The sequence below is a fragment of the Frieseomelitta varia genome, unplaced genomic scaffold (assembly GCF_011392965.1).
Source record: "Frieseomelitta varia isolate USP_RPSP 00005682 unplaced genomic scaffold, Fvar_1.2 scaffold_152, whole genome shotgun sequence".
Lineage (NCBI taxonomy): Eukaryota > Metazoa > Arthropoda > Insecta > Hymenoptera > Apidae > Frieseomelitta > Frieseomelitta varia.
In genome coordinates, this window is record NW_025109217.1 from 989868 (window position 1) to 1007599 (window position 17732).

General features: G+C 43.9%; 3 protein-coding genes across 4 annotated transcripts in view; 1 reads left to right on the forward strand and 2 right to left on the reverse strand.

Moving 5' to 3' along the window:
- LOC122535218 (synapsin) overlaps positions 1–8867 on the forward strand; it is a 46339-nt gene extending 37472 nt beyond the window's left edge. For both annotated transcript variants that reach the window (XM_043666583.1, XM_043666575.1), the window contains exons 7-10: positions 3376–3581; positions 4109–4373; positions 4610–4856; positions 4950–8867. In XM_043666583.1, coding sequence (XP_043522518.1) covers positions 3376–3581; positions 4109–4373; positions 4610–4856; positions 4950–5122 — 891 coding nt within the window. In that variant the 3' untranslated portion in view covers positions 5123–8867. The remainder of the gene's footprint in view (positions 1–3375; positions 3582–4108; positions 4374–4609; positions 4857–4949) is intronic.
- Positions 8868–13959: 5092 nt separating this feature from the next.
- On the reverse strand, positions 13960–17284 carry LOC122535259 (UPF0691 protein C9orf116 homolog). Its single transcript, XM_043666654.1, has 2 exons — positions 17098–17284; positions 13960–14329 (listed from the first exon to the last, which is right to left on the reverse strand). The coding sequence occupies exons 1-2, from the start codon at positions 17222–17224 to the stop codon at positions 14118–14120; spliced, it is 339 nt and encodes a 112-aa protein (XP_043522589.1). The 5' UTR covers positions 17225–17284; the 3' UTR covers positions 13960–14117.
- LOC122535232 (insulin-like growth factor-binding protein complex acid labile subunit) lies at positions 14404–15903 on the reverse strand. The gene has a single exon (XM_043666592.1). It carries the CDS (start codon positions 15819–15821, stop codon positions 14802–14804), a length of 1020 nt encoding a protein of 339 aa, XP_043522527.1. The 5' UTR covers positions 15822–15903; the 3' UTR covers positions 14404–14801.
- Positions 17285–17732: the final 448 nt, after the last annotated feature.

Here is a 17732-nt window from a genome sequence, read left to right on the forward strand (position 1 = left end):
CCGTTCTCTCTCGTTCTCTCCCACCCCGTTGAAAAACTTTGCTCGTTTCAGCGAGCGTTACGCTCCTCTTCTCTCTTTCGGAACTCGATCATCTTTTTTTTCATACCTATTCATTCCGCTTCCCGCCCCTTCGTTCATTTCTTCCGTTTATCCCTCTTGTTTTCTCTCGTTACCTTCCTCGTCTACATTCCTCGTGTCCTTGCTCGCTCCTCTTTACCTTTCTCTCTTCAACTGTCGTCGCTTCTTGCCTGCATCTCCGTCCCGCATTTTCATTATCGTTCCTCTCTCGCCCCCTGTTCGCAACCGTAACTTCCCCTTCCATTCGAGTTTCCCCCCCTTCCAACCTTCTCATCCCCCACTTTGTCTCGACATATACCTTGCTCGCTTTGCGTCTCCTGCCGGCCACCCACAGTCCTCTTTCTCTTTCTCTCTTTCACTGGATCGAAGTCCCTTCCCTCCGTTTCACCGGTGCTTCGTCTACCTCTTTCTCTCTCTCTCTCTCGCTTTCTTCTTCTCTCTTTCTGTCATTTTGAGCTTCGTCGATCTGCTTGCATTTTTCTTGGGCCGTTCGCCTTCCTTTTCCCTCCTCGCGACCTCAAGTTTCGCTCAACGTTCACCGAAACGCGCTCGCGCGGAGGTTCCACTCGTCACCGTTTCATCCACGATTACTATCATTTAATACGTCCGCCGGCCTTTTTCTTTTTTTTTCTTTTTTTCTATAGTTCCCGTCACGGGAACACGATGGGCCAGCAACGTATTTTGGAACGCGAACGTGGAGCAGATCGGTTCTATTAGCATCCGAAAAGCCCTGTTATAGCCTGCTTGGTAAACAGAGATTGGTAATATATGCTCGTAATGTTTATTCGCTCGATAAACGTAGTAATTCACGTAGACTCGATAGCCTGTGTTTCTTTTCCCTAGACGCGATTAATTGGGCGATTTTACACGTTTTATGTGATGTCCGTACGCTGGAACGCAGATTTCGGTGGTTTTTATGGTGTAATATGTAAAATCGTCTTCTGTGACAGCATTTTTTTTTTTCTTTCTGTTCCCAATCTCGTACCTTCTAAATAAAATTACGCTATCATTCGATAGATCGTTATTCAATATTTTTAATTGAACGAAGAAGCAGAATCTCGACGTTTTTCAGTTTCGATAAATGATAAACGAGACATTTTAATTGACTTTAGAGAATACGTAATTTAATGCAAAAAATTTTCTAATTTTTAACACCGTCGGCAGTAGACGAGTCTAGAACCCGCGCGAAATATTCGAAACTCTCTGCACTTTTAATCTTTTAAATTCGTTAAAGACTGCTGTTAAATATTTTTAATCGAACGAAGAAAAGTAAAACTACGACTTTCTTCAGTCTCGTTAGAAAAAGTACGTAAGTTTTGGTTTGAAAAATTTTCGAATTTGAAACGTCGGCAGACCAAACATTACCAAGCATGGTTGCGATTTTCTAAATAAAGCTGGATTATCGCTGAAAAGCGTGTTGTTGGCCATAGATGTAAACGTCGGTTTCGCGAATGCGAACGACGCATTATTTTTAGTGCGCTCAAGTACGGCGAACAAAATTGAAGGCGACACCCCTGCGTATGTCTGCCCTCAGAGTCCTCGAAAGTCCCCTCGAGCACGATAAATGATTTATCTCCGTGTCCCTCGCCGTTGATCCCCGTCGTTGGTGTTCGTGCCACGCGGGGGAACGGACACGCGTCCAGCGGTGCTCAGAAAGCCACTTTTGCGACACCCACGTGCCGGCATAAACACGTGGATACGATACGGTTTGAGCACTATCCATCGGAGAATCAGCGGGGCCAGTCAGTGGTGGCCGGACGTGCGCCCATGAGACGATTCGTTCAACAATCACTTCCTTTTTCCACGTCGACGCGCTTTGTAAACAGCCTCGTCATTAAGCTTTCTGCACAGCCGCGCGCTTTACTATTAAAGCGGTTCTATAGAGGGTGAACGATCATCGATTTGCGTTTCACAATTTTGTTCTCAAGTCTCGAGAAGGTATTAACACCAAGTGAACGTGTGCGAGAGACAGAGCATACTGAACGATCGATCGATAGCCCTTGATCACCCGAGAAGAGGATCAAAACGGATAGATATAAAAATTCAGAAATTTCGTATCGTGATAGATACTTGAACGTTGTAAGGAGAGATTCGTTGGGAATAGTGTTAAAAGCTAAAGTTCTTTAATTTGTTTTACGTTTCGAGAGAAACTAAAACGCGAGAGAGATTCATGAGAAGTAATTGATCGGACGTAGTCTAACATACTATACTATAGTCTACATATATACTATATACTACATAGTAATCTAACATACTATAACTAGCAGTTCTGTGGAAAACGGACTGCATCGAACGATCGATTGACGTTCCTCAATTTGTCCTAGGTTCCGAGAAAGAGAAGGACGAAGGAGATTAAGGTTCAATTTAAATGGAATTATCCACTTAAGCCGGATTGGCTCCGATTTGTTTCTATTAACGAGGAATTCCTTGGTTATCTGCGCTAACGGGATAACCGGGAGAGAGCGTTCACATTTTACGCTGCCTTCGCCCTTTTTCCCCAACTCGATTACCGAAGTGGAACCGGGTGAAACTCGCCGCTCCGAAGATCGTGAGCTTGGAACGATTCACCAGTTACGAGAGAAACGACAAGCTACAGGCTACGGTTTTCAAACTTCTGACGTCTTTACAGTTCAAAGAAACTGTTTCAGCGTTCTCGTCCTCGATGCGAGCACATCCGTTTCGCATCGCGAATAATTCTTAGCCTGCTCGATGCACTTCGCTAATTCACGTGTAGAAAATTCAATCTCCAGAGTGCACGTTTCACGATTCTGGAAAATCGTTCGGAACGAATCGGCTGACGGATGCAACGAACACGCGGCGTCATCGTTTAATAATCTCCTCCGACCCACGCGAAATATCACAGACTGTTTAATCAACCGCCTGCGTATCGGCTGACTTTGATCTTCATCCATAGATGTCGGTTAATGTATTCGATTATCGAAGACAAGTCGGAGATATCGCCGTAGGCGTACCATCCGACTGGTTTTCCGTCGGATTACGCCGGAATGTAGAATACGCGTGCATTGTTAATCGATTCTCCGCGCAGAGAAGAACCTTGGCACCGCGTTGCAAACGCGTCGAGAAGCGTCGAATATATACTCTAGGACTGGCAAAATGTTCAACGTGGTTCAACGTCCCAGAGAGTCATCGTTATGCGACCGGTCGTTCGGTAACTTAGCCACGAGACGATTCGACTCGCGATCGAACACGCCTGTGTCCGTTGATCCTTTTACTTTTCTGAAAACGATATGATCGTTTTCACTTTTATACACATTTTTTTTTTCTTTCTTTTTTCAGGTGAGTGCAGCTCGCTACCCGGTCGTGGTGAAACTCGGACACGCCCACAGTGGAGTGGGAAAAGCTCGTGCCGAGACGAATCAAGAGTTTCTGGATCTCGCCTCTTTGGCCGCTCTGGCCAACACTTACTGCACAGCGGAGCCGTACGTCGACACCAAGTACGACGTTCACGTGCAGAAAATAGGCAATAACTACAAGGCGTTCATGTGAGTGTCGCGAGATGTCTGCCAGATCGATGCCTCGCGATCTGTCGTTGTCGCAAATGTTACCGAGTAGCTTGTCATTGGTTTTCCCATCGTGGTCTCGTTAGAAAAATGGGAATTAGAACCGCGTAGCTGAACTCTCGGCTGGTAAGGTGAAACGGTGAGTTATGTAACGATCGACAGGATCCTTTCAGACACATCTATTTTTTTTTTTTTTTTTTCTCAATCATTCTACCCGACTCAGACAATCAGTATGCGTATATGTACGTGTGTATACTCATGGTAATGTGGCATGACTCAGAGAACAATGCAGAATCTCTCTTGTACGTTGTCATTCGATTCTTGAAATAAGATCAAGAAGTTTGCCGTGTCCCACCTTTCTAAATATATATATATATATCATCACGGAACGATCGAAACGTTAATTCGTCCGCCTCCTTATCGAGCCGAGAGTCAGCCGACGTGAGACAATCGCGACGAGAATAGCAGGGCGATTAATTAACGACCACGGTCGCCAACGTTCCTCTCAGGCGGAAGAGCATAAGCGGAAACTGGAAGTCTAACACCGGTTCGGCGATGTTGGAGCAATTAGCCGTGAGCGAAAGACATCGCACCTGGGTTGATCACGTGGCCCAATTGTTCGGTGGATTGGATATCTGCGCGATCGAGCTGCTGGTCGGGAAGGATGGCCGGGAATACATAATCGAGGTGAACGATAGCGCGTTGTCGTTGATGGGAGACTCGCAGGAGGAGGATCGCCGTCATATTGCGGACCTCGTCACCGCGAAGATGCAGGTACGAATGTGATCGAAACGACGTTTGTTCGACATTTGGGCAAGCGGGTGCCTTGATTTATGGCACGATCGGGGGCTCATGGTAGATTTTTGAACAAAGATCGGCCAGACGATCGAGTAGTTGCTGGCGACTTAAAACTCGAGGCTCGAGTCACTTGAAGACCATAAATTCTCTATCGCGAACATGCGATAACATTGCGTAACTAATCCTCTTCTCATACTTTTCCAAATGCCCAGGTATGTTGTCGACCTCCGAGCGTGTTGACGAAAACAACATCGAGAGGATCGATGTCTGGCTCGAGTCAGGCAACGAGCCCGGTAGAAGACCGTAGTGTGCCACCAGCTGCTCCGCTGGGATCTCATGGGAGCATGGGATCCATGGCTAGCATAGGAAGTTTAGGTTCCGCGGGCTCGGCGACAGCAATGACGGCCGACGTAACCAGCTCTGACAGCCATCATCAATTGCAACGACGCGATTCACAAGGTTCGCAGAGACTCTGTCGCGACTCTGTACGATCTAACGTAATTAAAATAAACAAGTGTTTCGACGTCTCAACTGTTATTTGCTCGTTTGCAGCATCGCAGTCAAGTACAGTGAGCAGCGCTCCGTCGGTTGGTCGACGTCAAGAAGAGACTCCAACGTCGAGAATACCTTTCCACAGACAAGGTAGCCAGTCCCAGAGCGAAGACACCGAAGACACCATGAAGAATCTTCGGAAAACGTTTGCAGGGATCTTTGGAGATATGTAAATTTCTCGAAACGCGAAGGTTGTGTACTGGAGCAAAGGAGATCGTCTTACGATTGTTGTCAAATCTGAGTTACTAAGAAAACTGTACCCGAGACGAAGATGGATTGCTTAGAACATCTTTGGCGAAAGATCGTATTTTTCTTCGTATTGTTTCCTTGTCATTAGTAACGGTATGTGAATAATTTTGCAACAAAATGGGATTTCTTCAAAAAAAAAAAAAAAAAAAAAAAAAAAACGCTCGGACGACGTATTTTGATTAATTTGTCGGGTATGAAAATGGATTGAAAAGGAAACTGAACGTCGATATATTTGCAGATCATCAAGCTCGTCTAAACAACGCTCGTGTCCTACAATGGGACGCCATATAACGATGTAAATTTTGCTAACGGTCCACGGCGATGTGTATAAAACATAAACATAACTTAACATAACATCTCGTTTCTAGCAGATTTAGTTGTCAGTTGCTTGCTCGGTCATTCGACGAAGAAGATTCTTTCGAAGCTTGTTCTTCTAGAATTCTTGGTAACTACGTTTGCTAATTATTCCGTACTTAATTGTTAATCGATACTCCACGTGTTTGACGCATCGGTTGCTACACAAATGTTAACTACGTGTTTTCGATAAGGGGAGGGTGAGCAAAAAGAAATTAATCCGGGAGAAAGTTTAAAGTCGTGGTCGTTTATGTATATTAAAAGGTAAAAGAAAAAAAAAAAAAACGTAAAAAAAGTAAAAAAATCGTAATGTAGATTCTATGTATTCGATGTATTCAGCATTTACATAGTGGCTAGGGAAAAAAAAGAGATTCTCTCAGGTTAAAAGAAATAGTCGAAGAAAACGAAGAATGCTTTTCCAAGTGTCCGGTTATGTTTCGTTACCATCGACGTATCCGTTCTGCATACTCGTCTCGTTTACGGGGAACGCCGCCACTTGGTTTTTCGATTCCAACAGGCAACAGTACCATAGGCCCCTGTCATCTCCTCATCCGACTTTACTTCAGGCGTCCACTTTTTAGGCTTAACTTTCGATTATAGCATTGTCTAACGGCGAGGGAAACGGGAATGATGCGAGGTAGAGAAAGCTGGGAAAAAAAAAAATACAGAAAGAAAGAATGGAAGAAACGACGAGTTATAAATTTAAATGGGTGATGAAAGTCCTGCAGTAAAATACATATTTGTAAAATTGTTAAAAAGTATTTGTAAGCCGACGTCATTCAAAATGATTGAGGAAAACAAAAAAAGAGGAGATTCGGGCATTATACTGAACATTTGGCTAGAGAAGACTTCGGATCGATCGCCCTGGCACTCGATTGTCAGGCCATGGAAGAACCAAACGATCGACGAGTCTGTATCTTAAGCGCACAAATAGTCATTAAGATATCGAAAAAAAAAAAAAAAAATACGGGCAGTACTTTGACATCGTGCATGTGAGCAACGCAAACGTTTGGACTAAATGAACGGGACTTGCGAGAGTGAGAGAAAAAAAAAATTCTTCTGCCGAGTCGTCCGGCCTTGATCTTGAACAATGAACACGTTTCGGCCTGCAAAAAAAATGTAATTTCCTCGGCCGGCGACCTTTCGATTTGGATTTGTCAAAATTTATCGTCTCGAATAGTGGCCGAGCATCTCGATGTTGAAAACTGTCCAGCATTCCGATAACGAACTGCTTCTTTTTCCTAAATTTTCACGCGATGTTGCAGGTGATTTGTAAAGAGGCGAATGGGAGGGAGCTTGCGCGAGGCGACTACTCGGCACGCTTGCTGAAAATTCACGAAAAAAGAGATACGTTCGTTGCTCCGTAGGCTTTAAGAACAATTACCGATGAAATCAAAATGTAATAAAAAAAATATAAAAAAACGGGTTCGTGAACTAGGAACGGGGAAGCGAGAGGGTAGCGGCCGCTAGTTGCCGCGAGGAAATGATTATTAAGGCAAAGAAGAAGAAGAAAAAAAAAAACAGAAAGAAACACATGGGCATTCAGTAAATCGTGATTTCTTGCGATCGTGCAAAAATCCGAAGCACACCAAGCAAACACTTGATGATCTGCAGATATACTCGTGTTCGTTTACCCTGTAATTTAACTTTATTTCATCGAAACTCCTTTGATTCAGTACTCGCTGGTGAATAACGATTCGAATCTACGAAGTGAAAAGAACCGATCGACGAAAGAAAAGAAAAAAAAAAAAAAGAAAAAGAAGAAAAGAACGAGAATAGAGAACGAAACGTCTTTATCCAAATGATCTCAATTTACCTTAGAATAAGGGCTGATAAACGTATTGGCGGCGAAGGGCAGACAGCTCGTGGTGTCAGCTTTGAAAGAAACAGAAATAAGTTCGTTCGTTTCACACTCTGTTCTACCTTGATTTTATATTACGATTACGGAACGATTGCTTTTTATCGAAATATCGATTTTAACTTAAACCTTTGTCAGTCGCAAGAATATAGCAAGGGAGACGCGTAGGACGCGTAAAAGGAACGTATGTCGCCTCCTTTATTAGGTCTTGGTTATATTCACCTTTGCTTCTGTCGATGTTGAATTTTTAGGAATGTGAAGGAAAGGATACGCGAACGCAGAGACGTGAACCTAGTCCATCCTCTATTGCACAACTAATTGATCGATATTCTCGGTATGTGTATCTAGGTTTAAATCAGTATCGTTAGTTATCCGTTGAAAAGTAAGGTACACGGTATATGAATTGAACGGTACCCACGGCTACCAGAGTTAATTTTCGAAGTAATAGATGTCCGATGGTTTGATTTTTGATGTGCCTTGATACTTAAGTGTCCTTCTTGTCACGTTTCTTATCCATTCGGAGCAGCCAAAGTGCGTTTCGACGTACAATTTTCACTATGCACTTAACCATGCGCATCTCTCTCTTTCTCTTTCTATTTCTCTTTCTCTATTTCTCTCTCTCTCTCTCTCTCTCTCTTCCTCTCTATGTTGTTTGTACTTTTTATACACCGAGCGCGTGCACCGTTTTACCTTTCGCATGATCATCTTTAACGAGCTGCTTATCATTATTCGTCAGACACCTCGATATCGTGGATAAGTGCAGGTACACCGTCCAAAGTACGATCAACAGCGAACGAAGGCGTTAGCGTCACTCGAAACGTCAATCGATCGAACCAAGCGAGCACATTTATCGTTCGTCGATATTCGCGGTAGCTCGAGCTTACGTCGTTTATTCTCCTCGGTTCACCTACACCAATGGTTCGCCGTTTAGTGCAGTTAGATTCGCGTTGCGTCTCGTGCGCTTTTGATTTTCGTTGACAGTTTAGCTTCATCGATACGACAAGGCAATGATACGTAGAGAACGACGCGTAGAGTCTTAAACAGCGTTTAGAGCGCGTAGAGCCGCGAGAGAATAGAGCAGAAGCTTTTGGAGTTAGGGTTACAGACGTTACAGAGGCTGTCTAATTTCGCTAACCTAGTTTGAGAGAACTCGCCCGCACGTACGTATGACAGTGAAGTCAGAATCGCAATAGATATCGCGAGCAATAAATTGTCGAGTTTACACTTGACGTTTGCAGGAAATAGCACCTTAAGGGAGGTAACTGGATAAGAACATGGAACAGAAAGACGAAAAGAAAAAAAAAAAAGAAAGAATCCTGGACAATCTTTACAACAGAGAGAAAGTTGTAGTTGCCCAACGAAGTACAAAAAACGATCGTCGATGAACGAAAGCCGCTGAGCGAAACTGTGAAACTCGCTTTCGGAGCTGACGCCACGACGACGCGAGGAAACGAAAACAGATAGAGAGGTCGATAGATCCGTTAAGATGGACGCGCTTGATCCGATACGGAATCCGTATACTGATACGCAGACGCTGTTAAAGGTATAACGAATATCTCAGGGGTGCAAGTTTAAGCACTAGGTAGGATAGAAAAAACAGACGACATAGAGGAGGCAGTTGGGTTCAAAAAGTGTTTGTTGCAGCCTAGACGAATTAACGGCATTGACTTCGATACCTACGACGACTAGTCACTTAGCAAAGCACGCTTCTTCGGAGAAATCGTAGCGATTATCCATTTAGGGGCAGAGAACACGCGGAAACACACGAAAGTCCGCGAAACTGATCATCTGCACGAATACACTATCCGAGAGAGTATATTTACGCAACTCGTTACTCTTTTCTTCTACGAGCGTTTTTCTTTTTTTTTTTTTTTTTTTTTTTTTTTTTTTTTTGTATCGAATATTTGCAGATTCAATTTTTACAAGCATGTCGATCGTTTTCTTGATATTAACGAGCATTTCTGTGTAACGAATTTACACTTACAATTAGTTTCGTTTAATCACTATTTAACGTTTCCTTTCTCTTTTACGCTCTTGCGGAAGCATAATTTCTCAAACAATTAGTCACTCGTTAGGATCGAGTAGATGATCAAGTCAAACAGAACACCAAATAGAAACCAAACAGAAAGCAAACATTTATCGTTAGGCATTTCACGTTGCTTGATCGTGTGAAGAATCATTGATCGACGACTTTGTAATTTGTTCTAGTGCCCGTGTGATGTAGTGAGCAGCCTTGTTACAACACCTCTCCATTAGTTTCGATCGTGTTTACGTATTCACGTCGCGTTTGATTTCGTAGTAGCCACGTGTCAGCTAATAAAACTTGGTAGATCCTTTGATAGATCCTCTGTTTCCGTACGAAGATTCGCACCGTTTTCATAAATTCAAGTCTTATTTAAAAAAAAAAAAAAAGAAAAATGAAAAAAAAAAAGAATAGCGGTGCTCTTTCGCGCTGAATTTTCGTCATCCAGTCTCAGTTTCCTTCTTGCCGGAAGTAATAACGTTAGCGATTAAGCTAATCTTACTTAGGATCCTTGCGTCACCGTACAATACTGTTGTTGGTTAAGATTTACCAATTCATAGAGATACTTTCTAAGGTCGAAAGGAACTAATTTAGATGCCTTGTGTAACGACATCGTATAAAGTAAGTTCCAGCAGAAAAAGTAATAAAAACGAAAAAAAAAAAATAAAAATAAAAAGAAAAATATAGAAAGAGAAAGGAAGACGAACCAGGCTCGATGATAATGCCGTAGTGGTGTGATTCTGCGTTACCATCGTCGTTTCGTTGCTTCTTTCACGGTACTGTGTGTCTAATCTCGCGCGTTGGAAACACCGTGCGACGAAGCCTCGAAACGTACTCGATCGTAAGAGCCTAGGTTATACACGCTTAGAGTACGGTAAGTGACAATTCTAATCATCTCGCCGAGTATCGAGGAATAGCGTATCGAGCGTTCGACGCGAGGAATCGAGGCGGTAATCCTGTCGCGATTTTTAGCTCATGGCGTTCGCAGCCAATTTAGTGCCTCGTTGCTCTCCTTTCCTTCAACGATTTTCTTTCGGCGCGACTTCCAGTCGACACCGTGTTGCAACACCTATAAATCTACCTATACTTACATAAAGTATCGTCGCCTCGACCACGACGATCGAACACTATAGAATCGTTTCTTTCGTCCTCAATGATTTCTCTTCCTTGTTCTTGCTCATATCTTTTCGTGAGTCGCGAAACGAAACACCAACACTCTATACGAGACTAATTACAACGAATAATTGCGGAAGGGATGAATGCTGTGAAGCAACCTTCTCGTACGAGTAGAATCTGGCCGGCTGGTCGATGCACCGACGATGCTTCCGGATCTCGCCTCGATCGCGCGCGAACGCTCGCCCTTTTAATTAACGATTAATCAATGTCTCTGTGTAACGAACTTAAGGTAATAAAGCCATAGCGTTAACAATAACACAGTCGTTAAGGTGAGATTATCATCGTAGGCTAGTTGAAAAGAAGTACGGTAGACTCATATATGTAACCGTATGTTACCTCCTTGATTTCAATGAGTGCTAGTCACATGTATTATAATCACGTAACACACTCGTACTCTCAATACACGAATATTATAAACACGACGTATTATATATACATACATATATATATATATATATACACACACACACGTAATTAACTAACGACATAACATTAAGATACGCTGCAGTTAGTAGCTTATCACGCCAGATGAACAACAGAGGAATCAGTCTATTATTCTAGGGACGTGTTTAAACGTCGTAAGGTGTAAGGTCTAATTAATTGTAAATCGGTCGGAATGCTGTCGTAAACGGAAGAAAAAAAGGCGGAGACAATTACGAAAAAGAAAACGAAAGAAAGAAGATGAAAATGGAACGTGCTCGTGCGAGTAAGTGTGCGCATTTTCACTGAAAAATGGCTTGGCGTTTCGTGTCGTCGATTAAATTTGCTTCGAATCGTCGACACGGAGCCATGGCGTAGCGCAGGGCGTGCCTCTGTTACGCCGATACTCGGTTATCAATTGTACGACAATATAAGGTATTTACGAGTAGAGAGTTACACGCTGCAAGCGTTTACCATTCTCGAGCGAGACGAACGTGAGAGGGAGTAGCAAGTTAGTATTAAATCTCGATGTTCTCCTCCGCGGCGCGCGTATCCCAGATGCGTCGCGGTGATCACTTAGAGGAACTATTTCCCCCCTGAAGCGGCGCGCACGCGATCCAACCGTCGAAGTCACTAGAATTCGTTCGTCGATTATTTCGCGAAGGGAATCGTCGCTTCACTCGGCGATCGAGTTCGATCGTTGGATCGCGCGCGCGCAGATTCGCGGTCTCGCGCCCCGTCGTCGATCGCGTTCGCTCGCTCATTTTCCTCCGTGCTTATAGTCAAGACCGCGTCCCAAGCGTGCTGATTGTAAGACACCGAGTGGACAACGAAACACGGCGAAGTCGAGCGGTCAGTCGATCGCGGCGCCCGCGGCGCTCGTATCGAGCTACGTTTAAATTACCAATTCCACGATCGTACGATATCATTTATTACCTTCTTATCTAACCGCCAAGTTAAACAAAGGGGAAAAGGAAGAGATGCTATAAGGAACATTATATTAAATGCGAGTAAAAATGCGAGTTCTATCTGTCATCGTTTTAGCTGTTAAGGATTCATTCACCGAACAAATAAATTTTGGGGGTAGCTCTAATCCAAATGTAAGCGTACGTACACGTAAGCGCAGCACACTGAGGAAATAAGAATCGGGAGGGAAGAGAACAAGTAGTACAATGTATAGATTTGTGTATAGATAATAATCGAGAGCATCGTGTGTAAAGATTATCGGTGTTGGGCGCACGTCGAGCGATCGTTACCGATCCCCCCCTACCCGTTGGTTCGACGCTCGAAAAAGATACTTACGAATACGAAAGGCTAACAGGATCGTTCCTCCGCTTCGATATTCTTCAGATATCATGGAAACCCGTTTTCCACCGGTTTTTCTTTTTTCTTTTTTTTTTTTCTTTTTTATTCGCTAGTCCGTGAGCGGTCGAGGCGAAACGGCCCCTTTTCACCGAGGGATCTGATTCGTTTGATAACCCGGGGTGGTCGATAGGTAACGAGCTGTTTTATGGAACATCAAGGGAGTCTTCCTCGCGACGGCGACCGACACTCGACGCCCGGTGATCATTTTATGGCCTTAATCGAATTTTCATCAGGGATCGAGTGTCTCCGCGGTCGCGTCCTCGCGTGCACCGTCGGTAAAACGACGACGACTCGAATGGTGGCCCACGGAGAGCACGGAAAGTGCTGGTAGATCTCGTATCGATTCAATGTATATTCCTCGAACTTTGTTTGCGACGACGGCGACGATTGATATTTCGATCGACGCACTTATCGAGGACTGATTTTACGGATTTAGAAAGATTTTTACGTCGACACGCGGTTCCCCGGAGAACGCTGTTGAAAAAAAACTTCGACGCGTGACGCAATTTTCGTGGAAAGTTTTTCAACGGAGTTCACACGAATCAACTGAGAAGTAACGAATCGAACGAAGCACGCGGGAGAGAGAATAGAAACTGCCGCGTGTTTCTGATTGCATTTCCGAATATACCAGTTACGTTTTCTCACGTTGCACTATCAGACGTGGAATATCTTTATGGTGTTTTCGTGAGACGTTCGACGTGGCCCGCCGCAACAGACGAACATACGAACATACGTTACAGAGTTTCTTCGACTAGAACCGTGTATTCATCCATTGCATACTAATAAAAATAAACAAAAAGACAAAAAGGAAAAAAAAAAGAAAAAAAGATTATTGCCATATTGGACTGTGAAACGTTGACGAAAGCGTTTTAAGGGTCTGTTATATGGTTGTTAAGACATTGAAATGTTAACAAGTCTTTGACGAATTGAGCTGTCTCATTGTGTTATGTACACACATTTATAAATATATAAATATATATATATAAATACATATTTATATATATATATGTTGAAGTTATAACATTACCACTACGATGATCATATTAAGCAGCGTAATGGGCGAATGGCATGCACTCAGAAGTTATAAGATGTTATAATTACTTCCGAAGTCGAGTAACGCAGAGTAACTTTCAGACCCCCTGGTATCACTCAATCCTAAAAGCGAAGCTGTAACGAAGACGAACGTTTAGCCAAAAAAAAAAAGAAAAAAAAACAAGCGCGCGAACGATAAATAAATCGCCAGTAATCGCAAGATCGCAAGAGAGGAGAAACGACTCTCGATTTCGTGCTAGATTTCGGGACACCGTGTAATTCTGCGTGGCCCGACTAGGTATCTCGTTGAAATACGATTACTGCGTAAAAGCTAAAACTGTAACAATAAAGAAAAAAAAAACAAAGAAAAAAAAGCAAAAAAAAAATAAAATATTATACTTCTGACTATTGTCAATCTCAGCAACCCAGCACCGTCCTTTTTTTTTTCTATCTTTTTAACAAAGACTGACAAATTCACGAGATCAAGTCGAACGATAAATCTCGGCAATTTCGAAAGCACAAGCAACCACAAGTAAGACTCGTTCGACATTTATTGAATACACCATATTGAAATACATTGTACACCATCATTGTATGAAACTACTTTTTGCGTTCCTTTACAAAGCAAATCTGTGATCCAGACAATTTGAAAAGAAATTCACAGAGGATCGAAGAGGAACGAGCAAGGAATTTAAACCACGCTTTTGTCCAGTCCCGTATTGAGAGAGCAATTACGATACATCCCGCCGCGCGCCATGTTCTCGCTGAAAGAAGTATTTCGTGGATAATAAGCGGTGGGCACGGTGTGAATCGTCGGTGCGTACCATCCGTAATCCATCGACGTGCTCCTGTAACAAGGATGCGGTAGCGGACTCTCGTCCTGCCGATATCCCTTGAACACTCCTGGAAAAACGACTTTTATCGGATAAACTTGCACTTGACCGCTAAATAGACGTGTGTCTATTACAGGCAACGTGTCGTTGTATCTCGGCAGGTATATTTTCCAATACTTTACATAAAATCATTGTCAACGTACATATACATACATGAATCATTGGTGAATTATATACTGTACATGACTAAAAAAAATTTCTCGAACGACAATGTCAATGGTTACAAAAATTATCGTCAATAAGAAGACTCGAATTCATTCTTTCCACTGTTGCGAATGGACAGCGAAAAGATACTCTCTCCGTAATAAGTAAAAATTTCTCGAATGACGTGTCGTGAGATTACGAAAGTAAGAAACAGAGTGAGAAGAGAGGGAGAAGAGAGATCGATAACAATTTCACGTTCGAATTCATTTTCACTGCTGTAAATGGATATAGACCCGCGTTTCTATAACGAAGCGACATTGTTCACTCTGCAATCTGTGTCAATAGACCCGAGACTCAATCTCTGCGCACTCGTACGGCAACTGATACTCGACGTTGTTGCATCGGAATCGTCCTTGCACTTTCCAAATGGCATCCATCGTTGTCCCGGCAACCTTAAAGCCCGGATCGATGGTGACGTTCCTCATTTTGGCGAAGGCGGACATGTCGACGAAGTGTAGCTCGTTGCTGTTCAAAAACAGGAGCAACAAATTGTCAAGTCCCACGAAAGTGTCGGCCTTCAGCGTGACGATCTGGTTGCCGTTGAGCCACAGGGAGTTTAGGTTCTTCAGGTGTCGAAAGATCCCACCGGACACGTCTCTCAGTCGGTTTCGTCCCAGGTCTAATTCGTTCACCTCGCCAAGGCCTCGAAACACCTCCGGATGTATGAACGAAATTTTGTTTCTCGACAGATAGAGAAGATCGATGTGAGGTAGCCCGTTGAACGTCCCGATCGGCACCTCTGTGATCTCGTTGCAGTCCAGCGCCAAAGTTTCCAGGTACCTGAGACCCCTGAACACGTTCCTCCTCAAGACGACGTTGTTGTTGGTAGCGTACAATTCGCGGAGATCGGCGAGACCTTTCCACATTCCAGCACGGAACACGGTGATGTTGTTGCAGTCGAGTAGCAACGTTTCCAGGCTGCGCAATTTAGCGAACGCGCCGTCCTCTATCTCGGCGATGCTGTTGTTCTTCAGGTCCAGATACGTCAGCTGGTCCAGATCGGTGAAATACTGTCTGGAAATCGTGGACAACTGGTTGTCACGAATGTACAAGGCGGACGAGTTGCTGACTTCGAGAAAAGCGTCCTTGGCTATGTCGACGATCCCGAGGCCCTCCAGATGCAGCTCTATGTCCTCGATCGTTTGAACCGCGTTGACATCCTCGAACGCGACGCTGTGCAGCACGCCGTTGGCCAGGCAGACGTAAAGATGGTTGTAAACCTGGCAGTCCACTTCCTCCGCGTTAACGTCTCGAGCGGGGACCGATAAGACGAGATAAACGAGCAAGAGGAAGCGCATGGTGTGCTCAGATGCTGGACGCGCACTGAACACACCAGAGTCAGCACTGCGTTCTCGATGTGCAACTGGAGGGTTACCGTTCGTCAGATATCGTTCGACAAATATAATATCAGCTATACCGCGTACGGTATAACTCGACTCGATGAGGTCCAGTTCCGCGGAAATTGGATGTTTTATTCATTTTAAACACGGTGCGGGCTGGCTCGCCCTCAACAGAGCCGGCTCTGTGTGTTCGTACACAGCTGACACGTATGTACGTCGTGGCGTTGCACAACCGTGGCGTTTCATATTGAAATTCAATTTTACCGAATATCGGCGGTCTCGCGCCAAGCTCCAAAGTAACTGTTTTCCCCGTAGCGGTTATTAAAATTCATAATTTCCACGGAGTTTTCCAGGGAGATAAGCAGTTTCCTCGCCTCGTATTTTGATCGATGCGCTCGTTTCCCCGTAATACGCGCATGAAAACTGTTCTTTGTCATTGTTCTGGAAGCGTCGGCTCGGATTTCAAAGGGCACGTTCATTCACCGTGCGCCGCAATCTCGCGATTCGAGGTTTCTCGCGAGGGGGCGCGGTTATTTCACTCGCGGGATCGTTTCGCGATTATGCGAGAAACACGAAGTTGAATACCGCGAGATACCGCGACACGCGATGGAAATTGGAACGTGTGGCGTTTCACGGTGTTTTCCCCGTGATGAATGCTCGCATCGCAGACGAACGTATCAAATGGAAAAATCAAAGCGAGCCTTTTTAGGAACACACGTCGGATACGCATTCTTGCAAAATGGAATAAATGTATGTATCTGAGAAACACAGCTCTTTGAACTGGAGAATATTTCGATGCGCTTGAATTTATCTTTTTTTCTTCCTTTTATTTTATTTTATTTTATTTTATTTTTTTTCTTATTGCGAGACGAAATAATCTCTTAACGAGGGATGCATGCACGAAGTAACGCGGAATCGCGTTCAATTCAAGCGAGATCCATCGAAATGTTCCTGCGATACGTGCAAGAATGTCTGCATTACCGATAAGCTTCGACGAACGTGCCGGTCGTCAATATTGACTTATTAATAGCGGAGCGTTATCGTTTTAGCACGACCAACTCCTACCGCGAAAACGCGAGTTGTTTTCGCGAGATCGATCAGCGAGCCGATTCAAGCTCCACGGAAATATTCGAAGGGAGCGTTTCCTTTTTGAAAAAATGAGATAAGCGTCGAGGACCAATCAGGACTCGTTTAGTACGAGAATACGTCACGTTACTAAATTATACAGACTTACGTGGATACATAAATCGTGTCGGGAGATTACAGGTTCGGTAAGTGTCGTCGGTGCGAGGACCGAAAGAAATCTCCTCTCCGTTCCCATCCTCCTTCTTCTCTTTGCACATGCACGGGGTTTCGATCATTTTCGGATTACCATAGGCGGCTCAACAGAGTCGTGAACGCGTCGCAATTTGCCACGAACCGCAAGGCATAATCTTCGCCACGTGAAAATACGCGGTGACTTTTGCCGCTATGTCGACCATAAATGTTTCTCGTTCCTATGGCGACCGTATCTTGTGGACGCGACAATGAAATCGATCAAACGCGCTCCGATTCACGCTGTTCGGTTCACTTATCAGCGACGATTAATTTTGAAGTTGAAAGACTCTGTGAATCTCGCAGATCGTAAATTTTCGAGGACTCGAAATCGTATGTGATTCGAACTCGGATATTTAGGCGTTACGTTTGGAAAAACATATTCGTGATTGAAGGACTTGGATCTGATCAGTCCGACTGATTGTGAGTCAAACTGAGATTGAAACGAGACTTTTGTGAAAATAAAATTTATCTGCTAGAAAAGCTTGAACGTTCCCAGTCGGAGATAATTCTGCTTTCCACGATCGTGAAACGTGTTTTCCGATCAAATGGACG